The 26,258-nt window shown below is 42.8% G+C and overlaps 1 protein-coding gene across 2 annotated transcripts in view; it reads right to left on the bottom strand.

The window, feature by feature from the left end:
• Window positions 1–26,258, bottom strand: part of FLI1 (Fli-1 proto-oncogene, ETS transcription factor) — a 145,211-nt gene that overhangs the window by 16,046 nt on the left and 102,907 nt on the right. For both annotated transcript variants that reach the window (XM_070765187.1, XM_070765186.1), the window contains exons 3-5: window positions 25,332–25,489; window positions 16,986–17,189; window positions 4,425–4,493 (exon numbers count right to left, since the gene is read on the bottom strand). In XM_070765187.1, coding sequence (XP_070621288.1) covers window positions 4,425–4,493; window positions 16,986–17,189; window positions 25,332–25,489 — 431 coding nt within the window. The remainder of the gene's footprint in view (window positions 1–4,424; window positions 4,494–16,985; window positions 17,190–25,331; window positions 25,490–26,258) is intronic.

Genomic DNA, 26,258 nt, shown 5'->3' with positions numbered 1-26,258 from the left:
AAATTATTAGATTTGTCAGGAACTGTTTTTATTGTGTTGTGAGCCACCCCGAGTCTACGGAGAGGGGCGGCATGCAAATCCAATCAATCAATCAATCAATCAATCAATCAATCAATCAATCAATCAATAAATAAATAAATAAATAAATAAATAAATAAATAAATAAATAAATAAATAAATAGCAAAAGGAAAAGCAAGTAGGATGCTTGGCTGCATAGCTAGAGGTATAACAAGCAGGAAGAGGGAGATTGTGATCCCCTTATATAGAGCGCTGGTGAGACCACATTTGGAATACTGGGTTCAGTTCTGGAGACCTCACCTACAAAAAGATATTGACAAAATTGAACGGGTCCAAAGACGGGCTACAAGACTGGTGGAAGGTCTTAAGCATAAAACGTATCAGGAAAGACTTCATGAACTCAATCTGTATAGTCTGGAGGACAGAAGGAAAAGGGGGGACATGATCGAAACATTTAAATATGTTAAAGGGTTAAATAGGGTGCAGGAGGGAAGTGTTTTTAATAGGAAAGTGAACACAAGAACAAGGGGACACAATCTGAAGTTAGTTGGGGGAAAGATCAAAGGCAATGTGAGAAAATATTATTTTACTGAAAGAGTAGTAGATCCTTGGAACAAACTTCCAGCAGACATGGTTGGTAAATCCACAGTAACTGAATTTAAACATGCCTGGGATAAACATATATCCATTGTAAGATAAAATACAGGGAAATAGTATAAGGGCAGACTAGATGGATCATGAGGTCTTTTTCTGCCGTCAGTCTTCTATGTTTCTATGTTTCTAAAATAAATAAATAAAGAAACAAACAAACAAACAAGGAGAAAAGAGGAGAAGAAGAGTGGGAGCGACGGGACAAGAGAAGGTAAGAGAAGAGAAGGTGAGGGAGAGGGAAAAGGAGAAGGGATAAGAGAAGAAGAAAAGGAAGAAGGGAGGGAAGAACAGGAGAAGGACAAGAAGGAGGAAGTGAAGGTGAAGAAAAAGACGTAGCATGCTGCTGCAAGCCATGTTTTTCATTGTTCTAATTGAACATTTCAAGAGGAGAAGAAAAGCCACATTCGCTTTTATGCATGAATGGCTTGTCCTGGAAAGCACTGTGTGAAAAACAAACCAAAGCCAGAAGTATTATCTTTATCCGATGAGTTTTTCTTTCTCCCTTGGCTTCCCGTCTTCTGTTCAAAGGGGCAACACCTGCCCTGCTTCAGAAAGCACTCAGGCAAGCTTGCCCGGGATGTGAATTTACCGCTTTTGCCGAGACCGAAGAGCTGCGCTTTTCGCTTTGTTCAAACGGCCCTTTGGGTTCATTTAAAATGGAAAACTATTCAACAGGAGAGGCAGTGGGTACAGGGGTGGACTCCAAACTGTTTCATGGCTACCTTGCTTCCCTCCCCACCCCATCCTGAAATCTGGGGCTGCTCTAAGTGGCAAGAGCGGTAGCAGGAGAGAGCAGGAGCTCAAGTGGGCAATTGCTTTTGGAAACAAAAGCAGCACCTGCAACTAGAAGCATTGATCCTCAGTGGTTGAGCGCACATGTGCATTTCTGTTTCTGAAGCAGATGGTTCAAGGTTAGGTGTTGAATCTGACAGTACCCTCAGCGGAGGCTGAACTGAAGCCTTCTATTATTATTATTATTATTATTATTATTATTATTATTATTATTATTATCATCATCATCATCATCATCATTATCATTATCATTATCATTATTTATTGGATTTGTATGCCGCCCCTCTCCGTAGACTCGGGGCGGCTAACAACAGTGGTAAAAACAACATGCGACAATCCAATACTAAAGCAGCTGAAAACCCTTATTTTAAAACCAATCATACATAAAAACATAACATGCATAAATTGTAGAGGCCTAGGGGGAAAGAATATCTCAGTTCCCCCATGCCTGATGACAGAGGTGGGTTTTAAGAAGCTTACGAAAGGCAAGAAAGGTGGAAGCTATTCTAATCTCTGGGGGGAGTTGGTCCAGAGGGCCGGGGCCGCCACAGAGAAGGCTCTTTCCCTGAGTCCCGCCAAACGACATTGTTTAGTTGACGGGACCTGGAGAAGGCCCACTCTGTGGGACCTAATTGGTCGCTGGGATTCGTGCGGCAGAAGGCGGTCCCGGAGATAACATGGCCCGGTGCCATGAAGGGTTTTATAGGTCATAACCAACACTTTGAATTGTGACCGGAAACTGATCGGCAACCAATGCAGACTGCGGAGTGTTGGTGTGACATGGGCATATTTAGGGAAGCCCATGATTGCTCTCGCAGCTGCATTCTGTACGATCTGAAGTTTCCGAACACTTTTCAGAGGTAGCCCCATGTAGAGAACGTTACAGTAGTCGAGCCCCTTGTAGGTCAGTGGTTCCCAATCTTTTTTTTGGCCGTGCCCCACTTAGGCATCTCTGAAATCCTGAGGCCTCTCCCTGCCCATGACATATAATTCTTATTATTCAAAAAGTGAATTACTTACACGGAGGAAGCCTAAAAGGCCGTTAACTTGGTTTAAACAAGGTTCCAATTGTCTCCATTAAAAATCAAATTGCCCCACTGTGGGGCGTGGGAGCCACCATTGTCCTCCCAACAGCATGATATGATGTTCGCTTGTCCCTTCACTCACTTCCCCACCCCACTGACAGAGCTGTGCTTCCTTAGCTCTATTCTCCTCACACCACTGGTAGCGGTCAAGAAAATTCACATCACGTCATGTGGTCCAAAGGAAAGTTGTCTTTCATTGGCTGAGACATAATACATCTTTCAACCAAAAACGGGCAACTTATACTCTGTGGCTAAAAGGGGCCCCTAAGTTTCTTTCTTTGGGATCCATGGGGACTGATTTCACGACACTATTGAATGTCCTGTTCTCTCCAGTCCAGTTCAGTCCAGTCCAGTCCAGTCCAGTCCAATCAGTCTACCAGCCTGTTGTCTTTCCTCCCTCCCTCCCACCCTTCCTTCCTTCCTTTCCTCCCTCTCTCCCCCCTTCCTTCCTTTCCTGCCTGCCTGCCTTCCCTCCTTCCTTCCCTCTCTCCCTTCCTTCTTTCCTTCCTTCCTTTCCTGCCTGCCTTCCCTCCTTCCTTCCCTCTCTCCCTTCCTTCTTTCCTTCCTTCCTTTCCTGCCTGCCTTCCCTCCTTCCTTCCCTCTCTCCCTTCCTTCCTTCCTTCCTTTCCTCCCTCTCTCCCCCCTTCCTTCCTTTCCTGCCTGCCTTCCCTCCTTCCTCCCCTCTCTCCCTTCCTTCCTTCCTTTCCTCCCTCTCTCCCCCCTTCCTTCCTTTCCTGCCTGCCTTCCCTCCTTCCTTCCCTCTCTCCCTTCCTTCCCTCCCTCTCTTCCCCCTTCCTTCCTTTCCTGCCTACCTTCCCTCCTTCCTTCCTTTCCTCCCTCCCTTCTTTCCTTCCTTCCTTTCCCCCATTCCTCCCTTCCTTCCTTTCCTCCCTCCCTTTTTCCCTTCCTTCCTTTCCTCCCTCCCTCCCTTCCTTTCCTGCCTGCCTTCCCTCCTTCCTTCCCTCTCTCACTTCCTTCCTTCCTTTCCTCCCTCTCTCCCCCCTTCCTTCCTTTCCTGCCTGCCTTCCCTCCTTCCTTCCCTCTCTCCCTTCCTTCTTTCCTTCCTTCCTTTCCTGCCTGCCTTCCCTCCCTCCTTCCTTCCCTCTCTCCCTTCCTTCCTTCCCTCCCTCTCTTCCCCCTTCCTTCCTTTCCTGCCTACCTTCCCTCCTTCCTTCCTTTCCTCCCTCCCTTCTTTCCTTCCTTCCTTTCCCCCATTCCTCCCTTCCTTCCTTTCCTCCCTCCCTTTTTCCCTTCCTTCCTTTCCTCCCTCCCTTCCTTTCCTGCCTGCCTTCCCTCCTTCCCTCCCTCCCATAGCATTAGTACTTAGATTATATACTGCTTCACAGTGCTATATAGTCCTCTGTAATGGGCTTATAGAGTCAGCATATTGATCCCAACAATCTGGGTCCTCATTTTACCGACCTCAGAAGGTTGGAAGGTTGAGTCAACCTTGAGCCTGTTGAGATTAGATCTGCAAAATTGCAGTCAGCCAGCAGTCAGCAGAAGAAGCCTGCAGTACTGCAATCTAACCACTGTGGTCTCTATTACAGTTATAAGTTGTAGATTACCTTTATGTCAGTGTTACATTAGCATATAGTTTTGTCTATATTTGCATGCAATTTTTTCTTTTATACTCCTTTATGTTAAAACAGTACAATATTCTTGAATATTTGCAGGCCAGCTGTACTGATTTACACACCCATTTTGTCATTATACATCCATCTCTTCCATGATGAAGTCCTTACTTCCTTCTTTGGGGACAGGACTTTTACACACAGCTACTTTGAACCACTTTCCTTGGCATTATTCCCCAAATCAAGCCACTCTGTTCATTAAAGACGAATCATGATTACTATGAACAAGTATCCAGAACTCACCTTCTTTGGTATTGACACGAGGTGGTGGATCTGTGTGGGCTGGTGTGTTGTAAGAGAGCAAGGAACTACCTGTAAAGAACAAATATAATGAATTTAGTCTGCAGAAATTGCATCCTTTCTTGGACCAGAGTCTTCCCACAAGGTCACTCACGCTTCAGCCTCCTCACATGTTGATTAATGCAATGTGTTCTATAGGCCACTCAGTTGCTATGGCTGGTCCAGAGGACAGTAATAGAAGCAATTATAGTTGCTTTTCGATACACCCACGTTAACCCTCTGTTAAGAAAACTGTACTGGTTATTAGTGATCTTCCAAATGCAACTCAATGAGCTAATTACCACACATGGTTGTTTTCATAGCGTAGGGCCTCGAGAAACTGCATGAATCTCATTATTTCTGCTCACTGTATAAGATCTACCACCTAATAGTCTAGCAGCAGTTGTAACATCAAAGATGGGTCATAAGTAGCTTCTTTAAAGCCCATTGTAAGTTCAAATGGTCATTAAACATGATCATGGATTGGCTGCATATATGTTTGCAGGATGCATATATGTTTATCCCAGACCTGTTTAAATTCAGTTGCTGTGGATTTGCCAACCACGTCTGCTGGAAGTTTGTTCCAAGTATCTACTACTCTTTCAGTAAAATAATATTTTCTCACGTTGCTTTCGATCGTTCCCCCAACTAACCTCATATTGTGCCCCCTTGTTCTTGTTGTTCACTTTCCTATTAAAAACACTTCTCTTTAACATATATGTTTCGATCATGTTCCCCCCTTTCCCTTCTGTCCTCCAGACCAGTGTTTCCCAACCTTGGTAATTTGAAGATATCTGGACTTCAACTCCCAGAATTCCCCAGCCAGCATTCGCTGGCTGGGGAGCTCTGGAAGTCCAAATATCTTCAAGTTGCCAAGGTTAGGAAACACTGCTCCAGACTATACAGATTGAGTTCATTAAGTCTTTCTTGAGAAGTTTTATGCCAAAGACCTTCCACCATTTTTGTAGTCCGTCTTTGGACCCGTTCAATTTTATCAATGTCTTTTGTAGGTGAGGACTCCAGAACTGAACACAGTATTCCAAATGTGGTTTCCCCAGCGCTCTATACAGCAAGGTCATAATCTTCCTCTTCCTGCACTAGAGTGCCTTCCGTCCCCTGTCCAATTGCTCTCCTATATCTCCTATTCCTTTCTTCTATTCCTATATCTCTTCTTCTATTCTTTCATTGATATGTTCTATTACTATACCTTCTTTTCTCTTCTTTCTTAGATATATTTTACTATGAGTATCTCCTCTATAACTGTCATCATGTATTTTACTATGTGTAGACGTTTCGGCGAAATCACACTATATACTAGGAAGAAATGACAGTTGCTAACATTCCATTTACAACAACACAAAGATTGGAACTTCAGCCTGATGATGGTGAATGTGATTTCGCCGAAACGTCGCATAGACATGCAAAATATTACACAGGGCAAAACCCGAACTCAGAACAATCTACATATATATATATATATATATATATATATATATATATATATATATATATAGATAGATAGATAGATAGATAGATAGATAGATAGATAGATAGATAGATAGATAGATAGATAGAAGACTGACGGCAGAAAAAGACCTCATGATCCATCTAGTGCCCCTTATACTATTTCCTGTATTTTATCTTACAATGGATATATGTTTATCCCAGGCATGTTTAAATTCAGTTACTGTGGATTTACCAACCACGTCTGCAGGAAGTTTGTTCCAAGGATCTACTACTCTTTCAGTAAAATAATATTTTCTCACGTTGCCTTTGATCTTTCCCCCAACTAACTTCAGATTGTGTCCCTTTGTTCTTGTGTTCACTTTCCTATTAAAAACACTTCCCTCCTGAACCTTATTTAACCCTTTAACATATTTAAATGTTCCAATCATGTCCCCCCTTTTCCTTCTGTCCTCCAGACCAGGGGTCTCCAACCGCCGGTCCGCGGACCGGGACCGGGCCGTTGGGGGTTTTCAGCCGGTCCGCGGCGCCAGGGCCCCCTCGGCCTTTCCGCGCTGCCCACCGCCCGCCCGATTTGCCCCCTCTGCTCCTCTGCCACCTCCTGCCTTTCACCGCAGCTCCTCCCGCACCCGGAACGCACGCCCTGCCCGCCTCACATTTGCCGAGAGGACTTTCGCCCCGGGCTCTCAGCAAGGGGGCTGCATGAGAGGCGGGGCCGGCGGAAGGTGATATTCAATGTCGGGGGCGCACGGGCGGTTTTGCGCGCGCTCCCTATCTCCCTGCTAGCCCACTCGGAATACTGTATTCAAAATAAGAAAAGCCTTCGCCGGCAAAGGCTTTTCTTATTTTGAATACGTATTCCGAGTGGGCTAGCAGGGAGATAGGGAGCGCGCGCAAAACCGCCCGTGCGCCCCCGACATTGAATATCACCTTCCGCCGGCCCCGCCTCTCATGCAAACCCCCTTGCTGAGAGCCCGGGCGAAAGTCCTCTCGGCAAATGTGAGGCGGGCAGGGCGTGCGCGCGTCACCGCTGAGAAGAACGGAGAGAGAATGAGAGTGAGTGAAAGCAACAGACAGCAAGATAGAGAGAAAGTGAGAAAGAGAGAGTGAGAGAAAGGGGGGGAGAGAAAGAGATAGCAAGAGAGAGAGAACAAGAGAGAGAAAGAGCGTGAGAAACAAAACAAGAGAGAAAGAGTGAGAGAGAGAGAAAGCAAAAGAGACAGAAAGAAAACAAGAGAGAGAAAGTGAGAAGAAGAGAGAGAAAGAGGGGGAGAGAGAGAGAAAGAGAGAGGGGGGAGAGAGAGAAAGAGAGGGAGAAAGAGAGGGAAAGGGGGGAGAGATAGCAAGAGAGGGAGAGAGAAAGAGAGAGGGAAAGGGGGAGAGAGGGGGGAGAGAAAGAGGAGATAAAGGAAGAGGAGAGAGAGAAAGGAAGAGAAAGAAAGAAAGAGGGATAGAAAGAGAGAGAGAGTGAGAGATGCTCAGTGAGCCTTTCTTTGAAGTTGCCTTTCTTTCTTTCTTTCTTTCTCTTTCTTTCTTGCTCTTTTTCTTTCTCTCTTTTACCTTTCCTTCCTCTATTTCTTTTCTTTCTCCTTCCTACCTTCTTCCCTCCCTCCCTCCAGTCCTTCCTCTCTTACTCTCCCCTTTCATAAGTTTCCTTGCTTCCTTCCTCTGTTCCTGTCCCTTCCCTCTTTCCTTCTTTCTTCCTTCCTTCCTTCCTTTCCTCCCTTCCTTTCCTCCCTCCATTTCTTGCTTTCCTTTTCCTTCCTCCCTTCTTTCCTCCCTCATTCCCTTCTTTCACTCCTTCCTCTCTTACTCTCCCCTTTCACACCTTTCTTTGCTTCTTTGCACCCTTCTTCTGTTCCTGTACCTTCCCTCTTTCCTTCCTTCCCACCCTCCGTCCATTCATTCACCCATTCCTCTCTTGATCGCCCCTTTTACGGCGCCGCTGACAGCTAGCTCCCCCCCCCCCACCGGGCCATGGAAAACTGGTCTAGCTGAAAGCCGGTCCCTGGTGCAAAAAAGGTTGGGGACCTCTGCTCCAGACTATACAGATTGAGTTCATTAAGTCTTTCCTGATACGTTTTATGCTTAAGACCTTCCACCATTCTTGTAGCCCGTCTTTGGACCCGTTCAATTTTGTCAATATCTTTTTGTAGGTGAGGTCTCCAGAACTGAACACAGTACAGTGATCCCCCGTTTATTGCGTCCCCAACCATTGCGAACAGGGTACTTCGCTATTTTTCAACCCGGAAGTCAAAAATACCATCTACGCATGCGTGCCGGGCACGCATGCGTAGATGGCAGCGGCTTCCCTGGGTCTTCCCCCTCTTGCTGGCGTCAGCGAGGAGTTTCCCCACCGCCCACGCAAACTCCTCGCTGCCGCCCGCCCTTCGCCCCGCCCACGCCGTTCATTCTCGCTGCTTTTGAGCTGAGTCCGGGAGCGAATTCGCTCCCGGACTCAGCTCAAAAGCGCCGATAGCAAGCGGCAAGGAACGGCTTGTCTCGGCGCTTTCGAGCTGTCAGCTCGAAAGCGCCGAGACAAGCCGTTCCTTGCCGCTTGGTATCGCCGGTTTTGAGCTGAGTCCGGAAGCGAATTCGCTTCCGGACTCAGCTCAAAACCGCCGATAGCAAGCGGCAAGGAACGGCTTGTCTCGGCGCTTTCGAGCTGACAGCGGTCAGCTCGAAAGCGCCGAGACAAGCCGTTCCTTGCCGCTTGCTATCGGCGCTTTTGAGCTGAGTCCGGAAGCGAATTCGCTTCCGGACTCAGCTCAAAAGCGCCGAGAGCCAGCGCCCCCCGGACCCCCAACCCGGGTTTGGGGGGCTGCTAGGAAGCCCTCCATGCCGGCGGCAAAGAGCCGCCCCGCCCCCAATCTTCGGCTCCTCGCTAGCGCTGTGGGAGTAAAAACACTGTCTGCACATGCGCAGACGGTGTTTTTACTTCCGCATCGCTACTTCGCGAAAACCCGCTCGTTGCGGGGGCTCCTGGAACGGAACCCTCGCAACGAGCGGGGGATCACTGTACTCCAAATGTGGTCTCACCAGCGCTCTATATAAGGGGATCACAATCTCCCTCTTCCTGCTTGTTATACCTCTAGCTATGCAGCCAAGCATCCTACTTGCTTTTCCTACCGCCTATATATTTACCTCTAGCTATGCAGCCAACAACTAGGCAAAATAGAAGGGAGATATCTGTACTGTCTTTCTAAACCTATATCCCTGGCATTTTGTACATTATTTTTTTTTGTGTGTTCTCAAATAACAGGGAGAAAGCAAATTTGAGACAGATCCTCGTTCCCGGTGCTCAGCATGACGAATACCAGTTCCCTTGGCAGAGTCCAAAAGCTTTCTAGAGATTAAACAAGTTGTCTTTGCAGCTAAAATGGGAGCTGACGCATTGGATGGGGATGGGAAAAGGAAGGTAGTCATGACAGAAAGGTAAAAAGGAGGAAATAACCACATCAAGGAACAGTCAAACAGAGCAGGGTCTACTTTTGCTGAGAGAGGAAAAACTGCCCTGAGTTTATTGGTTCAAGTTCTCACCTTTGCCCAACCGTCTGACATTTCTGGTGGGAACACCAGAACCGGAGAGGAAAAATGTGTTTCCTATTAAGAGGTTGAAAAGAAAGAGGCAACAGAAGACAAATTGGGGGAGGGGGAGGGGGGGGAGGGGGAACCAAACACAGCAAAAGTTGCCAAGTACCAAGTCAACGGAAAACCCAGATCTGGAATCTTTATTGAGCAAGCTTTCAAATCTAAACAGAGCAATGCCACAATTGATCAATCATGCCATTCCTGGAAGTCACACCCCATTTGGGGACATTTTTGTTACTAATTCCAGATAGGTGGAAGAATTAGTTGCATTACGCAACCTAAAACCATCTCTAACCATTGGACCGGACGGTCTATGTGCATATTTAAAAAGCTCTCCAAAACTATAGCTGAACCTCTAAGCAAAAATCTAGCCTCTTATCCAATTTATGGTTACTAGCCACAGTCATTCCTATCTTCAAAAAGGAGATCTAAGTAACGTTGAAAATTACAGACCAATCTCTTTATGTTGCGTGACCTGCAAAGTCATGGAATCAATCATAAACCAATCCATCACCCTTCACCTAGAAGCTAACAAGCTACTCTCTAACAAACAACTTGGTTTCAGAAAAAAATGTCTACTAACCTGCAACTCCTACACTGCAAAAACATATGGACTTCACAACTCGATCAAGGTAAATCAATATATGCAATTCACATATACTTTTGTAAAGCCTTTGATTCAATAATACACAACAAATTACTTCAAAAACTAAAATTGTATGGCATCGCTGGTCCCCTTCATGATTGGATAATTGTGTTCTTGTCAAACAGACAACAAATGGTTAAAACGGGGAGTGCTCTATCAAATCCCGCACCTGTCATCAGTGGTGTCCCTCAAGGCAGTGTTCTACGACCATCACTATTCATTCTTTACATCAACTACCTTTGTGATCATATTATAAGTAACTGTGTTCTCTTTGCTGATGATGTTAAACAATTGAACACCACCAATACTACTACTACCCTTCAAACAGACTTAGACCAAGTATCACAATGGTCTGATAACTGGCAACTTCAAATCTCAAACAATAAATGCTCTGTCTTACACATTGGCAAAAAGAATCAGGACACAAAATAAAAACTTGGAGAACACAACCTTGTAGACGACCCTCACTCTGTTAAGGACCTTGGACTACTCATATCTAATGACCTAAATGCCAGAGCCCATTGTAACAACGTTGCCAAAAAAGTACTAAGAGTTGTTAACTTAATTTTTCATAGCTTCTTCTCTGGCAATATTAAACTGATAACCAGAGCATAGAAAAGATTTACCGGACCAATCCTTGAGTATAACTCACTTATCTGGAACCCGCACTGTATATCGGACATTAATACAATTGACAGAGTCCAGAAATATTTCACAAGAAGAGTCCTCCACTCCTCTGCCGACAACAGAGTACCTGTCTCTGTCCTACTGTCCTATTTTCCAAATTTAACTGTACAGTATCTACTTTGCTTTTGTTTGTGTTTATACCACACCTATTATCTTGTACATGTTTTGACAAACAAACGAATAAATTCATGAAAGAGACTCAGGGATGTGGTATTCGACACATTCTCAGTTGTGTCCTAATATTTCAGTATCTAAGTCCTGGTGGAAGGAAGGAAGGAAGGAAGGAGGGAGAGGGAAGGAAGGAGGGAGGGAAGGAGAGGGAAGGAAGGGAGGAAGGAAGGAAGGAAGGGAGGGAGGAAGGAAGGAAGGAAGGAAGGGAGGAAGGGAGGGAGGGAGGAAGGAAGGAGGGAAGGAGAGGGAAGGAAGGGAGGGAGGGAGGAAGGGAGGAAGGAAGGGAGGGAGGGAGGAAGGAAGGAAGGAAGGAAGGAAGGAAGGAAGGAAGGAAGGTGATTTAGACAGATAGGACAGAATTCAATGGTGTTGTGAAAATAATCCCCATGGATCTCAAAGAAAGAAACTCAGGGGGCCCTTTTAGCCACAAGATATAAATTGACCAAAGTGGTATTTTCTTCAATCGAGTTTGGAACAGTTTACCTAAAGTTTGTACCTATTGTGTACTTGTGTATTGTTGCGGTTGAAATCATTCACAGGTAGGACATTGTAGCAGATAACTTAGGCCTGGAAAAAACAATAAATTCCTTTCTGAGGCATCACCTCCACAAAGCAGTTACTCAGAAATCCAAAAAGCAGACCCTCATTTAGGCAGATGTAAGAACAGCTGCTTATAAAGAAGTCATTTTCAGTAGCCTCCTTGGCTTGTAGGCAGGCCTTAATGAAGAGAAGACTCCATATATATCAGGGTATGCCAGCCACAGCCAAAGAGAACAATGGGACGTATTTATTCATTTTATTTATTTATTTATTTTGTCCAATACACAATGAGGGTTTTAGTGGGTATATATCCATATACACATAGTAAAATACATGATGAAGGTTATAGAGGAGATACTCATAGTAAAATATATCTAAGAAATAATAGAAAAGAAGGTATAGTAATAGAACATATCAATGAAAGAATAGAAGAAGAGATATAGGAATAAAAGAAAGGTATAGAAGATATAGGAGAGCAATAGGACAGGGGACGGAAGACACTCTAGTGCACTTGTACTCGCCCCTTACTGACCTCTTAGGAATCTGGATAGGTCAACCATAGATAATCTAAGGGTAAAGTGTTAGGGGTTTGGGGATGACACTATGGAGTCCGGTAATGAGTTCCACGCTTCAACAACTCGGTTACGGAAGTCATATTTTTTATAGTCAAGTTTGGGGCGCTTAATATTAAGTTTAAATCTGTTGTGTGCTCTTGTGTTGTTGTGGTTGAAGCTGAAGTAGTCGCCGACAGGCAGGACGTTGCAGCATGTGATCTTGTGGGCAATACTTAGTTCTTGTTTAAGGCGTCTTAGTTCTAAACTTTCTAGGCCCAGGATTGAAAGTCTAGTCTCGTAGGGTATTCTGTTTCGAGTGGAGGAGTGAAGGGCTCTTCCGGTGAAGTATCTTTGGACATTTTCAAGGGTGTTAATGTCTGAGATGCTTTATGGGTTCCAAACAGATGAGCTGTATTCGAGGATGGGTCTGGCAAAAGTTTTGTAAGCTCTGGTAAGTAGTGTGAGATTGCCAGAGCAGAAGCTCTGTACAGCCACATCTCACTCTTGCAAAGAAAAGAGTTTCACAAGTTTGCAAGCTGTTGCATTGGGGTGGGGAGAAGAAAACACCAATTAAGTGATGTTAGGGAAATGACGCGCGGGTGTGAAATCAGCCATCCATGGAATAAGGGCAGGGTGGAGTATTCAAGCAACATACGTTTGAGAGGCAGACTGAAGAAAACGTTGGGGATTGACAATTGGTGTTGAGTTGAACTGAAATGACCTTTTTGCATTTCTCCTTTCTCTGTTCCTCTTTTACCAAACTAAACAAGACTTCCTCCTTAACCCATCTGGGTGTATATATATATATATATATATTTCTCTTGCTTGCGGCTGGGCATAAGGCAAATATATCCGCTCTGCATGCAGAAAGTCTGCCCAATTAATTGTATCAGTTGTAGCTGACGAATCAATTACATCTCTCTTTGTGCTTGTATGTTCTGTGTATGTACAGCTATAGCAATAGCACTTATACTTATATACCACTTTACAGCACTCTCTAAGTGGTTTACAGAATCAGCCTATTGCTCCCAATGATCTGGGTCCTCATTTTACCCACCTTGGAAGAATGGAAGGCTGAGTTATCCTTGAGCTTGCTGAGATTCAAACTGCCAAATTGCAGTCAGATGGCAGTCAGCAGAAATAGCCTGCAGTACTGCACTCTAACCACTGTGCCACCATAGCTCATAATTTTGAAAAAAAAAAATATTTTCTGTTCTGTCGAGCTCTCTGGTAGAATCCTCCCAAAAATGCACAGATACAATTTCAGACACACACATGTTTGAAAATTCAAAACAATGTTCTTTATAATGAAAAATCACTTAAACCCAGCCCTCTTTTGGGACAGCAAAGAGCACTGGTCCCCAAACAAACTGGTAATTTGTACAAGTCCCTTATCAGTTCTGTGATACTTAGCTTGCAGCTGTGAGGCAATTCACAGTCCTTCTTTTTTCACAAAGTGAAACACACTTTGCCCTGGTTTAGTTTCAAAGTGGGGAAAAATCAGCACACAAAAGGTCCAAGTCAGTAAAGCAGTCACAAAACACAATGATCAGATAATCCTCCACAATGGCCAAACCCACAGGCTGTTTTTTATAGCAGCCTCACTAATGACCACAGCCCCACCCAACCACAGGTGGCCTCATTTTCTTTGATAATAATCTCTCCGTTGTTGTTGCCTATGCATCGCTCTCCGCATGCGTGGCTGTATCATTAACTCTTGTTCTGAATCCAAGGAGGAGCTAGATAATTGATCTCCTTCTGAGCTGTCTGCCACACTCTCCTCCTCCCTGTCACTCATGTCTTCTTGGTCAGAGGAGCCTTCATCATCAGATTCCACCGGGGGGAAAACAGGCCTGCAGCATGTGGATGTCTCCCCCACATCCACAGTCCTTGGGGCAGGAGCAGGGCCAGAGCTAACCACAACAATTTTCTCTATTTTTAGATAAGGTTTTATTTAACCAGGTACTGCTTTAGAGCCAACCTACATCAGATGCCGTAGCATTTACTTAAAAAAAAATGAAGAAGGAAATTTGTGCATGAAAATAAATTACAAAAAAATCTTTGATTTAGGACTGCAACCAAGCCAGGAATTACAGTTGTAAGTGATGCTGGTCATTATGTGAGTCACCATGTGATCACGACCAATTTTGGATAGTGGGCAAATAATTTATCTTCTACTATTATAATTCCTTCTATAGGTTCTGCAACTTTCTTGCCTTTCACGCAATCTGCAAGCATAAAGACTTTCCCAAATTGGGAAAATTCGAGTATTTGGTCTGAACTGGGAGGAACCTAGATTATCTATGGTGTTGTGGTTAGCTCTGGCCCAGCTCCTGCACCAAGGAATGTGCAGGTGGATGTGGGGGAAACATCCACATGCCGCAGGCCTGTTTTGCTCCCGATGGAATCTGACGACGAAGCCTCCTCTGACCAAGGTAGTGTAAGTGACAGGGAAGAGGGGAGTTTGGCAGACAGCCCGGGAGGAGATGATGATGATGATGATGATGATGATGATGATGATGATGATTATTATTAATTAGATTTGTATGCCGCCCCTTTCCGTGGACTCGGGGCGGCTCACAACACAGTAAAACAATTAATAACAAATCTAATAATATACAATTTAAAATTTAAAATAGTTAAAAAAACCCATTTTTAAGCAGACATACCTACAAACATACCATACATAAATTATATAGGCCCGGGGGAGATGTTTCAATTTCCCCATGCCTGACAACAAAGGTGGGTTTTGAGAAGTTTACGAAAGGCAAGGAGGGTAGGGGCAGTTCTAATCTCTGGGGGGAGCTGGTTCCAGAGAGTCGGGGCCGCCACAGAGAAGGCTCTTCCCCTGGGGCCCGCCGACCGACATTGTTTAGTTGACGGGACCCGGAGAAGGCCGACTCTGTGGGACCTAATCGGTCACTGGGATTCGTGCAGCAGAAGGCGGTCTCAGAGATATTCTGGTCCAATGCCATGAAGGGCTTTATAGGTCATAGGTTATAGATCAATCATCTGTATCGTCCTTGGATTCTGAACAAGAATTAATGACACATCCACGTATGCGTAGAGTGATGCATAGGAGACAACAACTGAAGGATTATTACAAGAGAAAATGAGGCCACCTGTGGTTGGGTGGGGCTGCTGTAATTAGTGCTGCAGATAAAAAGCGCAGCGTGCTGGTTTAGCTTTGTGGCAGTTTATCTGATTCATTGTTTCGTCAAGATCGTGGTTTGTGTGCTGTTCAAGATTGTGTGTGGACTCTCTGGACTTTAGAATTGGACTCAATTTCCCAGTTATTGGTTGAGCAATTGGATTGCATTTAACCTATGCCTTGTGTGTATCAAAAAATCTCTTTGACATTTTTAAAAAAGGGAGCTGTTTCTGTTTTTCTGTTTATAAAAACCTTTGGGTTTTCCTTTTATCGTGTGGTGTGTGTCTTCCTGGCCTAATTACCCTGTAATTATGGGCGGTTGAAACACGCCGGCAGAACATATGGGACCGTCTCTTGCTACATATCTCCCAGAGACCAATTAGAGCACACAGAGTTGGCCTCCTCTAGGTCCCGTCAGCCAAGCAATGTAGACTGGCAGGACATCGGGGGAGAGCCTTCTCTGTTGCTGCCCCGTCTCTTTGGAATCAACTCCCATCCGATGTCTGCACTGCTCCCACCCTGCTGGCTTTACATAAGGCCACGAATACCTGGCTATGCCAGCAGGCCTGGGGGCCCTAAATCAACACCAGCTTGACCACCTGTATGAATATGATTCTGCATGAATGGTATCTACGTATGTCATTGAGTTACTCTGCTATGAGTTTTAATTAGGGTTTTAGAATTTAGGGTTTTTTTCTTGACTTCTTTTTATTATTGTTTGTACAGTGGTACCTCTACCTAAGAACGCTTCTACTTACGAACTTTTCTAGATAAGAACTTTTTTTGCCTCTTCTCAAGAACCATTTTCCACTTACAAACCTGAGATTCTGAATGTAATTGTGAAAGGCGGGGAGAATCCTCTGTGGGGCCTTTCTAGGAATCTCCTGGGAGGAAACAGGGCCGGAAAAGGCAGGGAGAAGCCTCTGTGGGTCCTGTCTAGGAATCTCCTGGGAGGAAACAGGGCCAGAAAAGGCAGGGAGAAGCCTCTGTGAGGCCTCTCTAGGAATCTCCTGGGAGGAAACAGGGCCAGAAAGGCAGGGAGAAGCCCCTGTGGGGTCTCTCTAGGAATCTCCTGAGAGGAAAAGACGGGGAGAAGCCTCTGTGGGTCCTGTCTAGGAATCTCCTGGGAGGAAACAGGGCCTCCACCCTCCCTGTGGTTTCCCCAATCGCACACATTATTTGCTTTTACATTGATTCCTATGGGAAAAATTGCTTCTTCTTACAAAGTTTTCTACTTAAGAACCTGGTAACGGAACAAATTAAGTTCGTAAGTAGAGGTACCACTGTAATTTTATATGGTAATTTTATACGGTAATTTTATGTTGTGGTAATTTCATGTTGTTGAGTCCTTCAGGATTGAGTGGCCTAGAAGTCAAATTAAATTAAATTAAATTAAATTAAATTAAATTAAATTAAATTAAATTAAATTAAATTAAATTAAATTAAATTAAATTAAATTAAATTAAATTAAATTAAATTAAATTAAATTAAATTAAATTAAATTAAATTAAATTAAATTAAATTAAATTAAATTAAATTAAATTAAATTAAATTAAATTAAATTAAATTAAATTAAATTAAATTAAATTAAATTAAATTAAATTAAATTAAATTAAATTAAATTAAATTAAATTAAATTAAATTAAATTAAATTTTAAATTAACCCACCCCTGGGGTCAGACATCCATAAGGTAGCAACGGTGAATAAAATGGCCACTTACTTTCCCTGAGGTAACTGAGATGAGACAGCAGGACTTCTGTGTTGTAGAGGGAAGTAGCCCGGAGGAAATCCTCCTTGTTCATCTTGCAAAGTTCTTTGCCGTCCATGTTTTGGAAGAGGTTGGTATCAATCTCCATTAAGCCATATTCTTTAATAGCCCAGTCTAGCCACTGGCGCACGTGATCCTGACTCCATAATGTGGGATCTATCAGAAGGAACCAGAGAGGTGGAAGGAGGAAGGAGGTTTAAGATGATTGATGACCGAGGCTCTGTCCACCAAGAGCATCCCCCCCCCCTATCTCTTCTTTCAGTTTTGTTCCTGCTGGAGAGGAATGGTTAAGTGAAATATTACAAGTCAGAGGCGTGAAAATTAACCCAGCCCTGGACAGGGTTAATGAGCGAGTTGTGGTCTCCAACTGCTTTTCTCTCCTTGTGGTCGATGTTGCAATCTTGAGAGTCCCCTTCAACTGCGCTAGCTTTTGAGACATTTCTAGAAACTGTGGCAATACATTTTTCTAACGTATCTCCCCAAACCTATCTCCAGGGGTGGGCTACTGCCCGGACGGAGGGGGGGAACGCAGTAGGGTAGAGAAAATGGAGCTCCACCCCAGAGCCCCCAATTTGCACTGAAAGATGTTGAAAGAAAATGCAGGGCATCCTGCATAAGCCATGCCCACAGTGTGGTAGTAAAATTTTTGGTAGCCCTTCAGTGCCTATCTCCCTATTTCTCCTCCCACAAATCCCCAGAAAGTCCCAAACCTGCTCTGTTTCAAGGGAATCCCATCCAACAATAGGGGGTTCTAAAACCCTTTGCTACCTGTTCGCGTGTGGCATCTGCACATGTGCAGAAGCTTCTGTGCATGCACAAAAGTGTCCCAGGTGGGTGGAATTTCCCATCTCTGGCCCTACTTGTTTTCTTTCTTTCTTTCTTTCTTTCTTTCTTTCTTTCTTTCTTTCTTTCTTTCTTTCTCTTTCTTTCTTTCTATCTTTCTTTCTTTCTTGCTTTCTTTCTTTCTTGCTTTCTTTCTCTTTCTATCTTTCTTTCTTTCTCTTTCTTTCTTTCTTTCTTTCTATCTTTCTATCTTTCTTTCTATCTTTCTTTCTATCTTTCTTCTTTCTTTCTTTCTTTCTTTCTTTCTCTTTCTTTCTTTCTTTCTTTCTATCTTTCTATCTTTCTTTCTTTCTGTCTGTCTGTCTGTCTATCTATCTATCTTTCTTTCTTTCTATCTTTCTATCTTTCTTTCTATCTATCTATCTATCTTTCTTTCTTTCTATCTTTCTTTCCTTCTATCTTTCTATCTTTCTTTCTTTCTTTCTTTCTTTCTTTCTTTCTTTCTTTCTTTCTTTCTTTCTTTCTTTTATATATATATTTATATAAACCACCCAACTTCTTCTGGATTCTGGGTGGCGAACAATAGTGTGAAACAATGTAAAAACTATTTTAAAACCCTAAATAACAAACATTCATATCCATTCAGCTGGGGCAAGATGGCATAGTTCACCAGCCCCAGACCTGCTGGCAAAGCCAAGTTTTCATGGCCTTTCAGAAGGCCAGGAGGGTGCGGATTGTGTGGATCTCCTGGGGGAATTAGTTCATAGAGACGGAGCCACCACAGAGAAGGCCCTCCCACACAGTCCTGCCAGCTGACACTGTCTACCTGATGGGACCTTGAGAAGACCAACGCTGTGGGATCTAATCAGCCAGTGGGAGGTATGCGGCAGAAGGTGGTCCTGTACATAATCTGGACCTAAGCCATGATGGCTTTAAAGATGATAACAAATACCTTGAATTGTGTCCGGAGACCGATTGGGAGCCAGCGCAGCTCTCGGAGTGTTGGTGTGATGTGGGTGTACCTAGGCACAGCCACAACAGCTCACGAAGCTGCATTTTGGACCAATTGTACGCGAACACTTTTGAAGAGTAGCCCCATGTTAAACACATTGCAATAGTCGAGGCGTGAGGTGATAAGGGCATGAGTGACTATGAGCAGAGACTCCTGATCCAAATAATGCCGCAACTGGTGCACAAGACGAACCTTTGCCACAGCTGAAAGATAGTGATCCAGTCTCAGCTGTGGATCTAGGAGGATCTAGGAGGATTCTTAGTACAGGGCTGAACTGGAAGCAACCCACCACTGCCAACCAACCTGATGTACACCTGATGTATATATATATATATATTTCAATCAAAAGATTAAACTTATGCTTCACTTTGGTTTTTTTCTCGCTGATAGCTATTTTTTCTCTGAAAACCAGGCCTTTCCAAGCAGTGCTGTCCAAATTGTTTGACCCCTTTCCCAGTCCCTTGCAAATTCTGCACAGATGGTTATTGCGATTTTTTGGAGCGCTGTTTTTTAGCGTGTTCCAGAAAGTAGTAAATTCTCTGCAAATATCACCTCCCTGCTCAGACAAGTTTGCTTTATAAGTCTGAGTCATATTTCCAGACTCAACGGCCTGACAAAAAAACAAACTTTTATTTCCCACCCACTCACTCTTTCGTTTTGCAATTCCGAGGCCTCTTAAGTCAATACAGATGGACTAAGGATGAGGATAGAGGATTGGGTTCATGGCTGCGTCTTAGGACAAGAGGGAGCAATGCTAATAAATGGTGCTGATTTTAAGAACAGGACAATGGTGCAGATTAGGATTGTATATAAAACAGGTGTGTGTGTGTGTATAAGGGGGGAAGGTTGTTGTTGGATCACGCCAAAAATCTCTCTAAGTCATCATTCTGTGGCTGACTGTTCCTTTGGGGACCAAGTACATGATGCTATTATTAGGTCATCGTTACTGGCAAGGTCATAAAACTGGAAGACAGAGAAATGTCTTACTGCTTTTCCCCAAACTCTAATATGTGAGAATTCAGCCAATAGCCAATTTCCAAATCATTTTAATGGTGAATGATGGGAGTTCAAATCCAACACATTTCAAGAACACAGGGCTGGAGAAATCTTATTAATTCATTCATTCTTCCTGAAGTCCATTATTGTCCATCCTAGCAGTTGCTCTTCAGGATTATTTTATTATTTATTTTACTTTATTTTATTTTATTTTATTTATTTTATTTATTTTATTTATTTTATTTATTTTATTTATTTTATTTATTTTATTTATTTTATTTATTTTATTTATTTTATTTATTTTATTTATTTTATTTATTTTATTTATTTTATTTATTTTATTTATTTTATTTATTTTATTTATTTTATTTATTTTATTTATTTATTTTATTTATTTTATTTATCTTATCTTATTTTATTATTTTATTTTACTTTTCGTCATTTTACTTTACTTTACTATATGTTATGTTACGTTACTTTATTTTTCGTTACTTCACTTCACTTCATTTTACTTCATTTTTGGAATTTGTCAACACAAACGAAAACAAGAATAGAATAAAAATACAATGACAGGGTTGATAGACACGTCAATGCACTTATTCACACCCCCTCTACTGACTACTAGTGATGGGCGAACCCAACGGTGTTCGAGTTCGGCAAGTTCGGACGAACTTTAGGTAAAATTCGGCTGAACCCAAACCAAACTCGAACCTGAACCCGAACGGGAAATCCCACCAAGAGATTTCGGGGGCGGAGCTTTGACATCACGTATACCGGCAGGTTGCTAAGGACACCAAGGTGATCACTTCCTAGATTCCATGGAATCCAGGAAGTGATCACCTTGGCGTCCTTAGCAACCTGCCAATGACGTCAAGGCTTCGCCTCCGGAATCTCTTTGTGGGAGGGATTCCCCAGCTCCTTCAAAGGGAGGTCTTCACGTAAAAATAAACATTGTTATTTTTAAGAAAAAGGACGCTGCAGCGGCGCTGCAAGCAAAGGACGGTCCTTTCATGTAAAAATAAACATGTTTATTTTTACGTGAAAGGACCTCCCTTTGCTTGCAGCGCCGCTGCGGCGTCCTCTTTCAGAATGGAGATTGGAAATTGGAATGGAGATTTTGCAGTATCCTTCCCCAGCCACGCCCACCAAGCCACACCCACCAAGCCACACCAAGCCATGCCCATAGAACCGGTAATTTAAAAAAAATTGGATTTCACCATTGCATGGATGATGTCATATCACGACTTGGTCCACTGTTTCATATCTGAATACATTCAGATATGAAACTTCATATTCACATTCACAATTCATAGCTTCAAACATTTCTTGCTTGAAACCGTTAATCTCATTCCTGAAAGAGATTTTTCTAGTTTCAAGTGTTTCAAGTTTGAAGCAGAGGATCTTAAAGTCAAAACAGAGATGGTTTACCCCAGAACGACTGAAAAAGATCATTTTGGACACAAGGAAACCATAAACCTGAAACGGCCAGGGTGGATTTTGAAATGAATCAAATTGAAAATGTTGGAGAAATGTCCTATTTCCCAGGAACAATGTCAATCTTATTGCTAGCTAGCTAAAAAGCAGATCCAGAGGTCATATCCTTTTTTATTACAATGTGATACTTTGTCAAAGCTGATCTATTTCAGAAGATGTCTTTATGAGCATATAAATAAACATTCATAAACATTTATATGGATATTATTTGCTGAGGTCTAGAAAAAAAAGGTTCCTTAAATAACATTTTGCTGGGGGGTTTTGCTTACTGGAAAATATTAGACAATATTTGCTCTCCCACACACAAACACATTTTGCAGATTTTTAATTATTGAAAATAGAATGTGTAGGGTTTTATTTTAAAAATATTATCTAATATAACACATTTTTTAAGGGAGGTTTCTATTAAACTTCATATATACTTTTTTTAACAGTGTTATTTGTCATTAACGTCTGCATTTTTATCTGCATGCTGTGCTATTTTTCTCATTTTTAAAAAATCAAAAATCCACAACTCTGGCCAAAAAAACAGAAAAAGAAGAAAGAGAGAGAGAGGCAAAGAGCAAGAACTAAATACAATATATTACAATAATAGGCAAATCTCCAACAGATTTGCCTAGTTTCTTCCTACAATTTATGATCTCTAATTCTTGCAATTCTAATTTTACTTTCACTTACAGCTCGACATTCCTGGAAGAATTTTTTTTCCCCTTTATCCAATAGTCATTTTGATTCCTTGATCCAATTTGTACAGCTGTCTGTCTTGCACAAAGCATACAACTTTACCAAAAAAAGTGCACAATTGCTACAATGTGAGATGTAAGGAATTGTGCACGACATAAGACTTTCAGCTGCAATGTGTTACACACATTTACTTAACGGGTAAGCCCCGTTCGCGCCTACTGAGATTTATTTCTGGCCAAGATTGCGCTATGAGTAATTCGTAGTAATGCCTATATCTCCTTGCTGAAGATGAGTCAGCTATCCGTTTCTGAAGACTCAACTCTTGACAATGTCAAAGAGTCAACTCACCTCATGCTGATTTGTTTGCATGATTATTATTATTTTTTTGGGGGGGGGGAGGGGTAAGAATTGATTTCAAGACCAAATTTCTTCAAAGGTGAAAACACTCAAAAGGAAATGAGGTACAGTGGTACCTCGAGATACGAGTTTAATTCGTTCCGGACCTGGGCTCTTAAGTCGAGCAGCTCTTATCTCGAACGACTTTTCCCCATAGGAATTAATGTAAATAATTTTAATTGGTTCCAGCCCTCAAAAAACTCACAAAGTTAGTCTAAATTATGCAGAAAGACATGTTTTTAATGAAGAAATGTACATGTACATATAAATGAATAATGAAGTTTCTTTCACTTAACTTGTAAACTTTCTTAAACTTTTAAATTTACATATGTTCAACTTCTCTGCCACCCAATCCTGTAGGACAGAGGTCCCCAACCCTTTTTGCACCAGGGACCGGCTTTAAGTGATCAAGAGAGGAATGGGTGAATGAATGGACGGAGGGTGGGAAGGAAGGAAAGAGGGAAGTGACAGGAACAGAGGAAGGAAGCAAGGAAACTTATGAAAGGGGAGAGTAAGAGAGGAATGAGTGAAGGGAGGGAGGGAGGGAAGAAGGTGGGAAGGAGAAAGAAAAGAAGAAATAGAGGAAGGGAAGGTAAAAGAGAGAAAGAAAAAGAGCAAGAAAGAAAGAAAGAAAGAAAGAAAGGGGGAAGGGACAGGAACAGAGGAAGGAAGCAAGGAAACTTATGAAAGAGGAGAGTAAGAGAGGAATGAGTGAAGGGAGGGAGGGAGGGAAGAAGGTGGGAAGGAGAAAGAAAAGAAGAAATAGAGGAAGGGAAGGTAAAAGAGAGAAAGAAAAAGAGCAAGAAAGAAAGAAAGAAAGAAAGAAAGAAAGAAAGAAAGGGGAAGGGACAGGAACAGAGGAAGGAAGCAAGGAAACTTATGAAAGGGGAGAGTAAGAGAGGAATGAGTGAAGGGAGGGAGGGAGGGAAGAAGGTGGGAAGGAGAAAGAAAAGAAGAAATAGAGGAAGGGAAGGTAAAAGAGAGAAAGAAAAAGAGCAAGAAAGAAAGCTGCAAGCACCCCCCAAGCCCCCCAGGCCGGCTGCAACCTTTTAAAACACGCGCGCCGCTTCGCGGCTGTCTCCTGAAGCCGAACGCGGAAGTTAGCGTTTGGCTTCAGGAGACAGCTCCTTGGCGCTTGTATCTCGAATTTGGGCTTGTAAGTAGAACAAAAATATCTCTCCCCTCCCAGCTCTTATCTCGAGTTGCTCTTAAGTAGAGCAGCTCTTATGTCGGGGTTCCACTGTATTGGAAAGAAGGATTAGGGGGAGACATGATAGCAGGGTGCCAATACATCAGGGGCTGCCCCAAAGAAGAGGGAGTCAAACTATTCTCCAAAACACCTGAGGGTAGAACAAGAAATAATGGGTGGAAGATAAATAAGGAGAGAAGTAACTTAGAACTTAGGAAAAATTCCATGACAGTTAGAATAATTAACCAGTGGAAAAGATTGCCTCCAGAAGTCATGAATGCTCCAACACTAGAAGTTTTTAAGAAGATGTTGGATAACCATCTGTCTGAAATAGTATAGGGTTTCCTGCCTAAGCAAGGGGTTGGACTAGAAGACCTCCAAGGTCCCTTCCTACTCTGTTGTTGTTGTTATTATTATTATTATTAATTATTATTATTATGTCAGTACAATACAGCAAACGAGATCACTATGCTGGATTTCGTATTTCATCACCACTCGAGCGCTTCCCAAGCACCTAGGACTGCGTGATGTAGCGGCGAATTATGTTTGCCGATCCCAGTAAAGCGGCCTTTTGCAATTGACAGATAGCGATTTTGTCAATTCCGATGGTTTTCAAATGTCCACTGAGATCCTTTGGTACTGCGCCCAGCATGCCAAGTACCACTGGGACCACTTTTCACGAGCTTATGCCAGAGTCGTTGCAGCTTGATTTTTTTTAGATTTATTATTATTATTATTATTATTATTATTATTATTATTATTATTATTATTATTATTATTTATTATTATTTTATTCACAAAAAAGTAATACACAAATGAGATTGCTATGCTGTATTTCATATCACAATATTATCATCATCATTATCACCATCACCATCACCATGACCATCATCATCATCATCATCATCATTATCATTCGCAACTTGGGCGTCCTCCTCGATCCACAGCTCACATTAGAGAAACATCTTTCAGCTGTGGCGAGGGGGACGTTTGCCCAGGTTCGCCTGGTGCACCAGTTGCGACCCTACTTGGACCGGGAGTCACTGCTCACAGTCACTCATGCCCTCATCACCTGGAGGCGTGACTACTGTAACGCTCTCTACATGGGGCTACCTTTGAAAAATGTTCGGAAACTTCAGATCGTGCAGAATGCAGCTGCGAGAGCAATCATGGGCTTTCCCAAATATGCCCATGTTACACCAACACTCCGCAATCTGCATTGGTTGCCGATCAGTTTCCGGTCACAATTCAAAGTGTTGGTTATGACCTATAAAGCCCTTCATGGCACAGGACCAGATTACCTCAGGGACCGCCTTCTGCTGCACGAATCCCAGCGACCAGTTAGGTCCCACAGAGTGGATCTTCTCCGGGTCCCGTCAACTAAGCAATGTCGCCTGGCGGGACCCAGGGGAAGAGCCTTCTCTGTGGCGGCCCCGGCCCTCTGGAACCAACTCCCCCCAGAGATTAGAACTGCCCCCACCCTCCTTGCCTTTCGTAAACAACTTAAAACCCACCTCTGCCGCCAGGCATGGGGGAATTGAGATCCTCTTTCACCCTAGGCCTTTACAATTCTATGCATGGTATGTATGTATGTATGTATGTTTGGTTTTTATATTAATTGATTTTTAATCATCAATACCAAATTACTATTGTACACTGTTTTATTGTCGCTGTTAGCCGCCCCGAGTCTCTGGAAAGGGGCGGCATACAAATCCAATAAATAAATAAATAAATTGCTTCCTACCTGCTGGAACAATGACTCTTCTTTCATTGGTGGTCATGTTGGGAGGGGGAGGTCCATTCTTCTCATCTATGTAGGTGCCATAATTCAAAGGGTTGGCTTCTGGACCAGCGCCAACCAGTTTGTTGCATTTGCTAACACTGCAATCCACTGGAGATTCCCTGAAATATAAACACAGTTGCCAGAACAATGTTATCCCAGCTTTGCTTTTTGGTTTCTGGATCCCTTGGCCAACACTACACGTTAAAGCCAAAGGAATGTGTTTCTTTATGATGGAAATAACAGTTGACTTCCAACCATTCATTTAGTGACAGTTTGAAGTCGCAGCAGCACCAAAAACAGTAATGGTTGAGTATTTTTCGCACTTGTGGCCAGTACAGTATCCTCATGGTCACTTGATCAAAAACTCAGTTGCTTGCCAATTGATTCTTATTTTTGGTGATTGCAGTGCCCTCGGGTCGTGAAATTGATTTTTCTGACCTTCTGACAAGCAAAGTCAACAGGGAAGCCAAATTCACTTAACCCTGCTATTCTGTTCGGGTCGTATGTGACCCGAAGCCAAGTTTGAGTCCCTGTAAAAAATTTTCCCTGCATATCTGAAAGTTGAAATTTCATGACTTTTCATCATTTCGGGGGTTCTCTCTATGATAATTTTTTTTGGGGGGGTGGGGAAAAAAAATTTTCTGGGCAAAAAAAAAAATCACGTTGACTCTGTTTCGGGTCATATAGACCCAGACCAAAATGATTTTTTTTAGGTACTTGAATTTGGTCTTTTTAAAAACTTTTTCCACTGGAAAACTAGTTTGAACATTTATGAACATAATGATATGAAAATTGAACTGAAAAAATTGAGGCTTATATTTTTATTTTGATCAAAAAGCCCCTCCCCCCATGTTTTCTGAATTTCATGTCAATTTATATTTTTTTTAG

This window comes from Erythrolamprus reginae, chromosome 12 (genome assembly GCF_031021105.1).
Source record: "Erythrolamprus reginae isolate rEryReg1 chromosome 12, rEryReg1.hap1, whole genome shotgun sequence".
NCBI lineage: Eukaryota > Metazoa > Chordata > Lepidosauria > Squamata > Dipsadidae > Erythrolamprus > Erythrolamprus reginae.
This window is presented reverse-complemented; position numbering and strand designations above follow the sequence as displayed.